The 14362-nt window shown below is 54.4% G+C and overlaps 1 protein-coding gene across 1 annotated transcript in view; it reads right to left on the reverse strand.

Moving 5' to 3' along the window:
* Nucleotides 1-1845: 1845 nt before the first annotated feature.
* Nucleotides 1846-14362, reverse strand: part of MLXIP (MLX interacting protein) — a 29404-nt gene continuing 16887 nt past the window's right edge. The window contains exons 5-18 of the mRNA XM_015567263.1: nt 13000-13089; nt 12561-12602; nt 12025-12196; nt 11218-11307; nt 10559-10650; nt 8969-9620; nt 8400-8518; nt 8102-8282; nt 7591-7718; nt 6901-7002; nt 6696-6823; nt 6408-6531; nt 4589-4718; nt 1846-3999 (exon numbers count right to left, since the gene is read on the reverse strand). Coding sequence (XP_015422749.1) covers nt 3878-3999; nt 4589-4718; nt 6408-6531; nt 6696-6823; nt 6901-7002; nt 7591-7718; nt 8102-8282; nt 8400-8518; nt 8969-9620; nt 10559-10650; nt 11218-11307; nt 12025-12196; nt 12561-12602; nt 13000-13089 — 2172 coding nt within the window. The 3' untranslated portion in view covers nt 1846-3877. The remainder of the gene's footprint in view (nt 4000-4588; nt 4719-6407; nt 6532-6695; nt 6824-6900; nt 7003-7590; nt 7719-8101; nt 8283-8399; nt 8519-8968; nt 9621-10558; nt 10651-11217; nt 11308-12024; nt 12197-12560; nt 12603-12999; nt 13090-14362) is intronic.

Here is a 14362-nt window from a genome sequence, read left to right on the forward strand (position 1 = left end):
CCAATGCTTTTCCCTGTTCCTGGAGCCCCCCCTCCAACAACGACCTGCTGAGTGGGCCACGACCAAGGCAGCTCCTGAATGGTACAAACATGTGGAGCTTCCAAGCTCTTCCATCCTCCAGCCTCGCCCTCTCTCCTTCCCCATGCTCAGACGTGGGGAAGATCTTAATGTATGAGGCACCGAGCCCGAGGCGGCCACATCAGGGCTCTCCCAGCTCCATCCCAACCAGGTCCCACAGAGAACACTTTGCAAAGCTAAGTGTAGGGAGTGAGGGCTGGGGGGGCAGGGGGGGCAGTTCACCTACTGCAAAGAGCTTAATGGGGAGCAGGGAATCTCCTGGGAAAAGCAATCTCCCACCAGATAGAAGAGCAGCCCAGCTTACACCCAGTCAGTGGGACAAAGACCGTGGAGGGACCAGGCGACCACCGGAGTGGAAGGGGCTGCTGAGAGTAGGAGGGGTGATGAGGCAATGCTCCAAGCCTGCCCATCGGAGCCAGTGAGGTAAAAGAACTGAACCGAGGAGGCCAGGGCAGGCAGCGTGGGGCCTGGCCCACAGCACCCACCTCCTGCACGCTGAGCGAGTCTGCTGGCCACGGGGGGACAGACCCACAGTACAGCCCCGCTCCACTCTGATGAGCTCTTGTTCAGCCAGAAAGCAAACACTTGTGATCTTGAAAACAACGATCCTGCTGTCCCTAGATTCGTTTGGTGGGAAGCCAGGCCTCTCAAGGAAGGAGGCCCAACCTGAGAGGAAGCTGGGGTGGAGCCAGCCAGAACTGCACATGGAGACAGGGGTGTGTGACCCCTTTTGGAGGTGGCTAAGCTAGGATCAGGCAATGAATGATGTCACCCACGACCACACCCCTTCACCTGGATGGGACAAAGGGGCTGGGCACCACGCTGGAGTGCCATGTCCTCTAAGAACCTAAGTTTATATTTCTATTGGCACAGCAAAAACACCTTCAGGCCCGACCTTAGGAAAGGTGAAATGGGGTCATGTCACAAGGACAGGAAGTGGAGAAAGGTGGTTGCCCAAGGACCCATATGCAACCTCAATCCACAGCATGCTGGGGATTTCACTGACCTGCCCCGGCGGCCCCTCCTTCCATCAGCACTAATTTCTGACGTAGGAACTGCTTCCCTGGTGCTGTGAAAACTGCTGCAAAGCTGTGGGTCTGCCACAGGTCGGGGACCTGCTGAGGGTGACAGCTGGTGTGTAAACTGCCTGGGTCAGGAGGGACAGGCCTTTCGGCTTTCAGAAAGCCCCACAGTGGCCTCTGCTCTGTCCCTGCATCCCCACTCATTGTGAAAGAGGAAAGAGCGGTGCAGGGAGCTGATGGCACAGAAAGATTTCACAGAAATACTTGCAGAAATGAATGTACCAGACAGGATTTTTTTCCCCTTTTCAGATTGATTTTCTCATTCTCCAAAGTGTCAGCATTTTTAAGTCTCTTTTATGGGAGTTGGAGTGAAATAAGTGTAAACAAACCACAGCCCGTGGTCAGCATCTACTGGAGGCCGTTGGCAGACTGCCTCAGCTTCCCCATGCCCTGGCCGGGACCCGAGGATAGAGGTTGAGAGGCTCTTGTGCTGGCCAGATTCATCAGGCAAGATTCAAGAACAAGAAAACCTGGAGGACTAGCAACAGTGTGTCTGCAGTAAGAGAAACAGCTTTGTGGCCCTACAGCCACGGTAATCGTGAGCACCAAGAGAAATGGATTTAAGGAAATACCTCAAACAAAAACATGCCACACAGACACACACCCTTCGAAGTCACACATAACCTAACAGCCTTCAACAGCTACCAAAACACAATCTGATCATTAAATCAGCAAAAGGGAGAAATGGAGAGAGGTAGGCCAACGAAGCAAGAGGCCCATTTTATATCTGAATTTGTTTTAAAAAAAGGACTCCCAGCAAGGGGTGGGAAGAAAGCTACAGATTTAGGAGCGGTCTAGGCTGGGCCAAGCACTGCGGCCACCCACGTGGTTTATGAAGGCACAGATCTGTGGAGGGGCCGAGCTCACGCCCCTCCATGAGCCCTAACAGCTGCGAACGTTTCGTGTTTTCCTTTTCCCCTTGGCCCTAGGGGAGCCCTTACCACGGTGGTCTTCCCCTTTTGAAGGGGGCTTCATGTTTACCTGGGGGTAACGATGGTTCTCTTACCACATCCCATGCAAATGAGGAACCAGCCCAGCCTCATCTTGTGCTTGCCTCTCAGCAGAGGGATCCAGAGGCCTGTAAACACGTGTTCTGGGGAGGCCGAGGGGGTGGAAGCATAGACCAGGGGGCAGGTGACAGGTTCGTGACCTGCAGTAGTGGTGCTGGTGTGGACGGCAACATGGGGAAGAACCCCCATCCAGCCTCACCACCCCAGGCTGAGGCAGGGCTGGCCGCCCTCTGAGCACCTTCCTCAGTCCTCCAGGAACCAGGGGGAGCCTCCTAGTGGATCAGAACTTCAGGAGGTAGCTGTGGTCCCCCTCACATGGCTCCTGGGCCTCCTCAAAGCCCACCCAGCTCTCCTGGCCTGCCCAGCACTGTCCAGCTCCATCTCTGGTGGGAGGAGAGCCAGCGGGCCCCTCTGAACTTCACAGCAGGACGATAAAAACACATTCTTTCAACAAGAAGGTGCCTTTGGCCGGGCTAGGCTTCCTGGGTGTTAGAGCGCCTTTCACCCACAGCTACTCCTGCAGACACAGTGAGGACTGGCCCAGACCAGCCTCCTGCCATGCCTTCCTCTGGACCCTTCGCTGTAATCCCCATACCCGGAAACAGCCCGGTGCCCTAGGGACCCCCCCACCTATCAACTCAGTGCAATTCTTTACTATTGGATCTGGGCAATGTCTGGACAGCTGAGGCTGACCAGGAATTCCACCTGTCGACATTCCATTTCTTCCTCCAAACAGGACAGGACAGCCTTTGGGTGTGGTGACCTCTTTGGTCCGAGAACCATTCCAGTTTGAGGCTCCCGGGTGAACAATGCAGACAAGATGACCAGGTTGGTGGAAGCACCCTGGAACCTGGCTTTTTGAATGCTGCACCCGAAGGGCCACTGCTGGCGTGTCCGAGGCCGAGTGTGAAAGCCGGTGGAAAACAGGGTGGAAAGGCCACTCTGAGAGCTCACGCCTGGCAAAATCTTGGACCAAGTCCACACCACCATTGCCATCAGCGATGCTGGGGGTGCTGCCCGCCACAGCAAGTGGAGCCAAATCAGAACAGGTCACAGGCCACCCAGGAGGGTCTCCGAGCTGGAGCAGCAGCTTTGCATTGTTTGTGCTTTCCTTTCTGTCCACGTGCATTCACACCCTCTGCTTTTGCACACGCGAGTCCGGGGTTTCCCAGGCAGCTGGCCATGCAAAAGCCTGAGCAGCTGTCCAAGCCTGTCTACAGGTCAGAGTCTGGGGGAGGAAGGAAAATGTATCCTGCCGCCCCAGGGCGGGCCAGAGCAGCAGGGAATCATCCAGAGATGACCGCCAGGACGCAACAGACAGGGACTGGGCAGGGACCTGTTCGTTTTCTAATTCCAGGAGCAGGTGTTGCCTCCTCGGGCCCACCTACTTCCGTGGGCCTGGCAGACCAGCAGGACAGGAATGAACTGTGGTGTTTCCCTGTCTGGGCTGCCCTGAGGGCAGCGGAGGTTGTGACTGAGGTCGCTGAGTGAGAGTTGACAGCAAGGAGCTCCCAAGGATGGACTATTGCTGTTGGCAGGACCCGAACCTGCCTCAGACCTGAGCGTGGCATTCGTGCGGCCCAGGGGGCTGGCAGAGTTGGAGGGAGGCCCTGAGGCTCTGCGTCAGGAGAGGTGTGGGATGCAGCCTCCTCTCCACAGGCAGGGAAGGGTCTTCTGGCATCTTGTGCGGCATGTGCCGGCTAAGCACTAAGACTCCCCCGATCTCTTGCCACGTCTGGTGACAGCCTCCGCGGCCTGCTCTGGCAGCTGGGACGGGTCTGTCAGAATGGAGGTGGTGGTGCTCAGATGCCGGAGGGTGCTCAGCACCACTGGAAGACAGGAGGGGGAGTTAGCCCGAAGACACGGTGCAGGTGGCAGCTTTGAATCCCACCACGGACAGTAGCACATGTGCCCTTACGCATACAACCATCGTGTGACTCTCATGCTTGCCAGAGGAGGACAGGGACACCAGGACAGCCCCTCTGCCTTTAAGGCAGCTCTCCGAATCCTATCCGTAGCCTGCAGATAGGTGGAGAGGCCTAAGCTCTTCTGGCTTGTGCATCGGTGTTACTACCACCTTAACGTATAGACACAGCTCTGTTAGTTATAAGAATTAAACAAGGCAACACCTGAAAGGGCCCAGCCAATAGGAAGAGCTCAATAAACATAAGCTGGATCTGACTGAACTGACAAACTGAAGCCACAGAAAGGCGCTGGGTAGGACTGTTCCCTGCCCTGCCATTGGCATGACTGGCTCAGGACTATGCACAGCACCATCCTCATGCCCCGGGCCCTGTATGCATGGTTGCTTACAGTGGGACCTGGGTTTTCTGCAGCCTCAAGTGTCCTCGTCTCTCCGGCACTAATGCGGAGGTGGCAGCCTCCAACCCCACCGCCCCTGTGCAGCACCTCACTCACTTGGCCTGAGTTTGGGCAAGGAGCAGCGCTGGTCCAGCCAGGACAGTGCCGTCCGGTGCAGTTCTTCCAGGCTGCTGGTGGACACCATCCCCTTGAAGGACTCGAATAGCGGCTTGATGATGATACTGAACTGCAGGGACGTGGGTTAAAGAAAAGGTAAGCGAGGAGGAGGGCCTGTTCCCTTGGGACAGGCAAGTAATTGTGTACAGATAGTTGAGCAACAGAGATCTGGATGAGGTAAGTGTGCCCTTCCGTTTGCCTAAGATGCTTCTATCAAACTGTAACTGACCCCCATCGCTTCCTGGCCTTTTGGCTAAGATCAAGTGTAACTATAACTGATCACTGAGCAGGCTGGAGGCAGGGACAGAAACATTTTTTGGTCTGGAATGGATCCTGGTGCAATGACGTGAACACAACATATTATATGTATACAGATGCTCCTTGCCTAATGACAGGGTTACATCTTGATAAATCCCTAAGTAAAAAATGTATTTATTACACCTAACTCACGGAACATCATACCTTAGCCTAACCTACCTTAAACATGCTCCGAACACTCACATTAGCCTACAGTTGGGCAAACTCATCTCACACAGTGATTTTCAACCCTTTTCATCTCATGGCACACATAAACTAATTAAATTCTGCGGCACACCAAAAATTTAGATGCAAATATCTTTTTTGCCTATATGACAAAAAAGTGGGATAGAATTCTGGTTATTTGTGTTGGCTGTTGTCATTTTTTAAATTTGACAATCTAAGGGAAAAGAGATCAGTGCCCCTGCCGAAATAGTCAGGTATTGCATGTTTTAAAAATTCTTGCCGAAACCGGTTTGGCTCAGTGGATGGAGTGTCGGCCTGCGGACTGGGGGGTCCCGGGTTCGATTCCAGTCAAGGGCATATACCTCGGTTGCAGACTCCTCCCTGGCCGGGTCTCGTGCAGGAGGCAATCAATTGATGTATTTCTCTCACATTGATATTTCTCTCTGTCTTTCCCTCTCTCTTCCGCTCTCTTTAAAAATCAGTGGAAAAATATCCTTGAGTGAGGATTTAAAAAAAAATTCTTGTGGCACACCAGTTGAAAATCACTGATCTAACACAAAGCCCATTTTATAACTGTATTGACTATCTCACGCAATTTACTATTCATATCACCATCCTAAAGTTGAAAATCCCATCTAACCATTGTAAGTCCAGACCCATCTGTCACACCCAAGGTTGAGGCAGTGGCCAACCGAGGCAGAGTAGTGGCTGGGTGGGCAGTGAGAAGGAGGAGCCATCCCCTGAAAGGGCCATCTGAAGGCCAGCTAAAGGAGGCCTTGGCCAGAGACAGGGCCCAGCACACAGGTGTAAGTGCCTCATGACAGCATTCAAGGCCTGGGGTACGTACCAGGGAGCAGCCTGGAAGGAACTGGTTTCAAATCCAGGCTCTGCCGCTTGGTTTTGTGAGCCTGGTCTCTCATCTGACACCTGGTACGCACTCCCGACTACCCCAGGAGAAGGTGCTGCCCGGATATGTTAGGCTAGAGGCCACTTCCTTCTGCAAGCGGCTCTTGTCTTTAGTCCTCAAGAACTCAGAGAGCAATGCTGGCCTGTTCTGCCTCCCCGGGAAGCCCCGACCCCGAACAGTGGCCAACGATAGCCCTACTCCATGTTTTGGGCCTGGCCCCTGCTCTCCCAAGCAGAAAACTGACCTTGTTGTTTCACAAACTGAATGACAGCCATTATATGAGAACCTTTCTAAAGGACTAGAGTGTGGATGTCTGCGGTTTTGGTGCCCTGGTTTGGGGTGGGGTGGTCAAAAGAAACCCAAGGATACAATCCAGAACTTCCAATTCTGCAAGGTCCGGCTCTTCACATACTCATCAAACATGTCTGTCATGTGATCAAACTGGCGCCGGGTGACGGGGACTCCTGTTGCAGGGAGCAGCTGCTGACAGGAGCTGCAATGACAGGAAGAGTCAGAGGAAGCTTGGAGCAGCTGGTGACAATTACGGACCCCGGGGGCACCGAATGGGCAGGAGGATCCTGCCTGTGTGGCGCACATGTGAGGACTGGGCACCGCCTGAGCCTCCAGGCCCCCGCTGCACATGTTGGTGGCCCTCACATGATGGTGGCGTTGAGCTCCTCGATCTCGTCCCGCAGTCGCCGTGCCTCCTCCTGCATCTGGCTGCGCTCCTGCTGCAGCTTGGTGATGTACTCCACTGTCTTCTGCAGCGTGATGGCATGGCTAGTCTGCAGGGGGTGTGGGGTCAGAGCAGCGCCCACACCCTAGGACCAAGCTCCCCACCTAACGCCCCCAGGCAGCTCACCAGCTTGGAGTTATTAGAGATCAAACTGTTTAGGGTATCAAAGCCCATCTTGATGTTGAAGCGCCTCTTCTGCTCGGCTGAAATGTGCTTCATCTGCCGGTTCTGTTGGGGAACCGACCCATCACTGTGATATGGGGTGTGCTGCAGGCAGCCTCCGCTTGTCCCTCCTTCCTGCCCTCTCAACCTGTTGCTGACTGCTGGGGGCAGACTGGACCCTGTGGCCAGGCTAGAGAGCTAAGTGAGAGGAAGCTTGGAGGAGCGGTGACAGGAAGCTGAACAGGCTGGGCTAGGAGCCAGGAGGGGACAGGATGGGACTCTAGAAAACCACCCCTGAAGCATGGTGTGTGGCAAGGACCTCAAAGTCCTGACAAGGCACAAACACTGCCGGTTGGGCACTTCCCAGCCACTTGCAAAGCTCTCCTGTCCCTACAGCTGCCACTTCCTGCCACATTACAGGATTCAATGTTGCTCCCATAGGCCAGTCAGTGGGTGGGGGGTGGATAAAGTGGGCTGAATATCAAAATTAAAGGTGACGACACCCACACTTCCGAGGCTACCTCAGCCTGGGGAGCACCAGCTGAGCCATGGTTCTCCTTTCTAGTGTGCCCCTCATAAAGGCATGGCAGTCCCAAAGGCCCTTGCCTCCCCACCCTTCCTAGGGAACAGAAACCCAAAAGAGATATGTGGTACCTTTAACACAACCACATTTTTGGAATCTGCAGAGTATTTCCCTGAGCAGTTGTTCTGGGGAGACTGAGGACTGGGGCTGTGTTCTGAAGCACACGGAGAGGCCTGCTCAGTGTTTGGGCCATCCCGACCTAAGAAGAACAGAGACCCTGCTTAGGGACAGGGCAGGAGGGGGGGCTCGGCAAGGCTGTGCCTGCTGCAGTGCTCTCACAGGAAGGGAACCCCAGCAAGTCCCAAGACTCAGAAACCCATCTTCAGCCTCCCATAGTGGCCCCCAGGCAAAAAACAAAGACGCATGCTGCAGCATGCCTGCTGCTTTCCTGCTCCTGTGCGTTATCCTGCCTGCATGGCTCACTCTCCCATGCGGGCCATCAGCAGGCTTATGAGACCTCACTGTTCGGCCTGTGAGCCCAGGCTCAATCCTAGGGCACCCATGGGGGCTTCCCCAACCCAGGAGTGGGCCAGCTCATTTCACTCACAAGTCCCAACTGTCCCAACCACAGTGACCACTCACCAGAACCCGCGACAGCGCCCTGGGGACTGCCCCCGTGCAGTGGGGCCTGCTCGCCCTTCACTAGGGAGTCTTGCACTGAGCTTGCAGAGAAGAGCCGGGAGATGGGGCCAGGCTGGCTGCTTGTGACGTGGCCCAGGTCTGTCACCAGGATGCTGCTGTGGAACTCTGTGACTCCAGGAGCCTGGGGTGACACACGAGAGAGGGGTCACTCCTGACTACCATTATGTTGGGTGAGGGTCGCCCAAGAGCAGGCCATGCTGCGGGTTTAAGGATGCTGAGGTCTGTCCAGGGCCCTCACCCTGGTGATGGGAGCAGGCGTGATGACCACATTGGACTGGGACACGGTTGAAGCCAACATCCCTTCTCTCTTCAGAGGGCCTGTCATGATCACTGCTTGTGGCCGTCCTGAGAAGGCAGCTGCCAGAACAAGAAGGTGAGGGGGAGGCCCCAAGCCCTGGAAACGTGCTCTCAACGCTGGTGCTAACCCCGGGCCTGGCCAAGCCACAATGGGGTCCCCCAGGAGAAAGATGGGACTCTTTGGTTGCCACTGAGACATAGCGTTTCTCACCGCAGGGCACAGAAAGACAAAGCCACAACGCCCCTGACATGTTTTTGTAATTTCCCTTTGAAGGGGACAGATTACAGATACAAGAAAGAGATGACCAGGACCACGTGTTTTCCAACTGGATTGAGACTAACTTTAAAGGAACAACACAGAACACAAAACAGACTAAGAGCAATCACATGCAGTATTTCATAACTTTTTTTCACATCGTAGTGTGTGTGTGATGAATATGTAAGTCTTGGGGCTGGGGGAATATCCCGGGGGGTGGAGGGAGTCACACTCCAGCTTCCCTCCCCACTCACCTTGGGCAATGCAAGCATTCTTCAATACCAAGGACACGGGCTCTGGTTTGGGAGCAGGCACTATTTTGGGGGGCTGCTTGGGCCTCCCTCCAGCCAAGGATACAGGTTTGGGATGCACAAAAGTTAAACGGGGTTGCAGAGGCCCAACAGCTGGCTGCTGGGTGGCTGGAGACAGTGCCAGGCCACAGGGGGATGCTGAGGGGGTGGGGTGGCGAGTGGTGATGATAAGGCCCTGGCTCTGGCTGAAGGTGGTGGCAGAGGCATCGTGCGTGAGAGTGGTGGAAGCCGTGTGGGTAATGACAGCGGGGGACTTGTTGGCTCCAGAAAACTTCTGTGGCTGCAGGAAGGTGGGTGGGGTTGAGGGGTTCAGGGGGGTGGCAGGAGGGACTAGTGGCACAGCAGGAGGAGCCGGCACTGGGGTGGGGCTGGGCGAGAGCACAGGCATGGTGAACACGGGGAGGAAAGGCTGTGGGACACTCAGTGGGGGCGCTGAGGGACCAAAGTCTGCGGGCTGGATAAAGGGATCCTCAGGCTGGGAAGTGCGTTCACAGCCCGGCCTATCTGTGGAGTCCAGGGCAGTGGCTGCGGGGGATGCGATGAGACTGTCAGGGAGGCTCACGGTGGGGAGAGAGGTGGTGGGCAGGATGCTCTCCTGAGAAGAGAAAGAAGAGAGGAAAAAATACTGGGATCACACAACTCGCCATCACTTTCTGGTGCTGCACTCCACAAAGTACAGCAATGTCTGCCGGGCACCTGAGATGAACCCCTGGACAGAGGGACAAAGGCGCTTCTCCCATCCCGTTAGCCCATTAGTGCTGATCTGGGGGATGGATCTGTGTCTCCCAGATGTCGACAGGGGTCCTGTTTCCATTAGAAACTAAATGATAACACGGGGCTCAGACAAAGAGACTGTCTGCACACAGCTGGCTCTTGGCCTGGGAATATCTTGTTTCTAAAGTCCAGCAGGGGTCCCCAAAAGTCCCTGCCATCTTCTGTTACAGAGCAGAGGCAGCCTGGATCCCAGCTGCTCATGGGGTTCCCTCAGGACAGTTTCGTGTATCAACTTCCAGAGAGTTCACCTCTTCCTAAAAGGGAAACGCTATAGGAATCAACTGCTCAGATCTCAATCTCTACAGAGGAAATTCTTCCCAGAGCCAGATGGAAGATGGGCCAGGTTACTGGTGTCTAACTGGACACAGGCACCAGCCTGAGAGCCCCTTCAGCGCAAAAGGCCCGGCCTCACTCGATAACCAATCTCCATTGATTGCTGAGTAAAAACTAAAAGAAATACACAGAACTTCTTTTCATTAGTGATCCATGTTTTTGCTGTCGTGCTTACTTTGTCTTAAATGGTCAGAACAGAGCTCACTGCACACAGGTTACCTGGAGCCTTAGGTAGGAGCACATGTTTATGGAGTCAGTCTCCCAGCACGTGAATCTCCAGGATGCTTTCAAAGGGGGATAGCATAATTTCTTGTGATCTAGCAGCCCTTAGCACTTTGCTCATGACTGTGTGGTCATGTCATTGGCATAGCCATGACTGCAGAGGTTTCATGACCAGCCCTGTGCCCCTCCCCCAGCTCCCCCTACCTGAGCAGGTGGGCTGTTGGGATCTGGTGCAGATGTTGAGGCAGGTGCAGACAGCATGGAGCCAAAAATGGAGCGGCTGGAAGAGAAGAGTTCTGAAAGACAACATTGGGGCTTTTGAGCTCCGTGTGTCTGTCACTTCCTTGAATTAAAATGCAAACAAATCAGTATCTGAACCCCACCTTACCCAGAGGCATGCCATGGCCAGAGGGCATTCCCCCTGAGGTAACTCTGCAGAAAGAGGTCCTCTGATTGGAACCACACCTGATGGCAACTAGTGTGAGCTCTGAAATACTCCCAGGCCTGGGGTTTCACCAGCTCTTACAATGGTGGGAGCTCAAGCACCAGCTTTAACTGCAGGAAACTGTGCGGGGGTGGCCGTGTCGCCGGCGCCCTCTGCTGCCTAGAGGGAAAACTGCTCACAGTCATGGCCAAACCAGAGGCTCTTGAGACTGAGAATGAGACCATTCCCACGACAGCAATGCCCCAAACTTGCAGACTTTGCAGCTACAACCAAAAAAGACAGTAGTGCTGGGGAAACTCTAAATCCTCCCTGCTCCCTTTCCCACTCTAACAGTTCCCTCTATGAAAGGGCAGCACCAGTCTGCTTTGTCCTGGGCGAAGGAGATGCAGGTGCATGCCCTCTCTGCTCATGTCCTCACCTTGGAAAGGTTCAAAAGTGTCCATGAAGTCCAGGTTGGGCTGCAAAGGAATCAGCCCCGGCTGAATCATGTCTGCATTTCCCAGATGTGCTGAAAGGATCAGAGAGGAGACAGAGCAATCACTTTGCCTTCTCAAAGTTGTAGGAATATATGAAAGGCCTGGAATGGATCTCCCTGGTCCTGCTCAAATTCTAGATTCTTCCAAGAAGAAATGTAGGCAACTGGCTGGGATTTCTACCTTCTTGTGGGTTCATGGCCATTCTCTACCCTCAGAATGCAGAAAAAATGTGAAATTTTTGCAAGAAAGTTAAATTAAGTATCAGGAACAGACACTCCCAGGAATCGTGAATAGTTCTGCAGAGATCCCAATTCTCATTCTGTGGGCTCTTCCCTGATGGGTGAGCTGGACAGCTGAATGCAGCCAGATGAGAGGTCATGCCCAGGAGTGCTTCCCATCTTCTTCAAAATGAGTCACAGGCCCTGTCACTTGGGCTAGGCACACAGCCTTTGCTAAGGGGACAGAATCAGAAATGTGAAACTGATTCAGATCAAACCCCCACTGTTTCTCACAGAGATACCATGGGCCTGACAGCTCCTAGGTAGACTCAACTTGCAGTCCCCACCCACTCAATGCATGTGGCCGTCAGATGTCAATGAGGTTGGTCAATCTTCCTTCTTACCGCCTGCTCCTAACAAGTGACCTGCAGCTGCTCAGAGATGGCCCTGAGGTGAAGCCTGCCCCAGGGAGGCCTGACAGAGAAGGAAACCAGCCAGGCACTCAAAGCCAGGGATCTGGGGGTGGGTTACCTATTTCCCGTGGGTTGGGCCAGGCCACCGGTGGGTGTGAGGAGAGTGTGGAAAAAAGTGTGTCGCTGAATTCTGACATGAGCATGTCTGTGTCCAGCAGTGGGTCCTCTTCCATTGGGACTGGGGTCTTCCATCCATCCCGATGTTTGTGCCAATAAAGCATGTCATCTTCCTACCGCCAATAGAGGGGATGGAGAAGTCGAACAGACGGTGGTGGACTCAGAGCTCCCAACCATGCTGTGCTGGGGACATATGCCCCCCTATTCTACAGTGTGGCAGGGGCTGCTGCACAGAACGTGAGTGGGTGCAGAACTGGGGAGAAACCCCTGCAGCTCACCCAGCGGAGAACTGACCCCTTTCCTCGCCCTTCAGTCTTTCATGTGAGAAGGCAGTGGCCCCTCCTTTAGCCTCAGGGAGAGTCCATGTCCCCAACCTCCTCTGATGTGGGGCTCACTTGTCAAGCCATCAAAGTTACTTCTGTTTCTTGTCAAAAGGGGGTTCCCTATGAGAGTCCTCACATCCCCAAGCTCCCTCACCTGGGCCAGGCTGGAGAGGTCCTCATCCTTGTGCTGCTGTAACTATGGAGAAAAGGAGACGAGCTGGTTACCCACGGCCCGGGAAGAGATGAGGCCCTCAGCCGCTCCTCCCTAAAAGAGCGTGGACTCCGGAAACATCTAGGATCCTCTCTCTGGGAGCAGGTGGGGAGAGAGTCCTGCTCCCTGCCACCCCCAGGCCATGCCCAGCAAAGGAGATTCCTGACCAGTGTTTGTGAGTCAAAAAGCCTGTTCACAGATGGAGGAGCTGACAGCAAACATCACGACCACAGCAGGCCCATCACTTGGAAACCCAGATGCTCATTCCACGGGCAGCTATGAAGCTGCAGCCTCAGGGCCAGTGTTTGAGTGCAGGACTCACCCTTTCCTTCCTCTGGGGCCACTTCCCCAACATGCTCTTTTTGGAGCCCAAGCCAGTTACCCTTTTCTTGAAGTAGGTTCTCCACTTGTGATATTCCCGGATCACGATCTCAATGCGGCTTTTCCAGTACTTCCCTTCTGTGGTGATGGCCTGTGAGAGAGAGGCAGGTCAGCAGGGAAAGATGGCGCCGCTGTACATCAGCAGAAGTCACCCAGGAACAGACCCATGTCTGACGCCGGGTTGGAAGTCAGCCTGGGCAATCCAGCTCGCAGCCCACCATTGTCCTAGACTTCATTCACAAAGTCTATCCCCCTCTTCTGGGCTACAAGTGGCCTCTCACTGAAGATGCAGTAGCCAAGGGGGGCTTCGGCAGCATGGCTCCTGAGGGTCTGGACTGGATGGGGTCAGACAGAATGCTCCCTCCAGGGGCTGAGGAGCCCTACAGAGACCCAGGGGTAGCACCCAAATGCACGTTTCCAGTAGTCACTACTACATTTCCAAAGGGTCAGAACAAACAGTCAATTACAGAAGTTTCAGGTGGAAAGTGATTGACTTCCAAGAGTATGTCGTTCAACTGAACCATTACTTGGGGCGTGCGTCCTTTCACATCCTTGAAATGTCCGGTGACAAGGAATTCACGACTGCCTCAGAGAGCCCACTCACCGTCAGATCCCTATCATACCAAAGTCCCACATAATCTCACCCAAAAATACTTCCTGGTATTACTAAGTGGTTATAGCATTTGGTTCACAGGTTTGATTCCCGATCAAAGGCATGTACCTGAGTTGCAGGTTCAATCCCTAGACCCGGTCAAGGTGCATGCGGGAGGCAGCCAATTAATGTGTCTCTCTCACATCGATGTTTCTCTCTCTGTCTCTCCCCCCTACCTCCACTCTCTAAAAATATCCTCAGGTGAAGATTAAAAAAAAAAAGATATCTGCCTTATAAGGAGCCCACTGCAGTCACAGGAAGTAGAGGGTAAGTCCCCACTGGAGAGTCCTCCAGTCCCTGGTCAGCCCACTCTCAGAAGGGGGAGCCACTTGCTCCCCACATCCCCATGGTTCCTCAAGGTCACAAGAGCTGACAGGACAGTGCGGCCCCAGCATGCTGCCCTGTGGTCTCCCACTGGGGAACCCAACCCTGGCCCCCAGCCCTCATGAGTCGTCTCCTCCTGAGTGAGGGCAAGTTCCTTCCCAGCCACCCATGACCACCGCCATTTACCTCTGGCCGGCGATGCTCATCCACTTCCACAGAGCCGTCTAGTGGAGTGACGAAGTGGCATACGGGATTTTTGCGCTTCTCCAAATCTGGGTGGAGAGGGGGTAACACATCATCACTGAGACCAAGACCCCTGAAGGAGGGAGCCTTGCCCCTTGGTACACACTCCTCCCCTCGGGTAGGACCTCTCAGGTGTGTTCTTTCA

This window comes from Myotis davidii, unplaced genomic scaffold (assembly GCF_000327345.1).
Source record: "Myotis davidii unplaced genomic scaffold, ASM32734v1 scaffold223, whole genome shotgun sequence".
NCBI lineage: Eukaryota > Metazoa > Chordata > Mammalia > Chiroptera > Vespertilionidae > Myotis > Myotis davidii.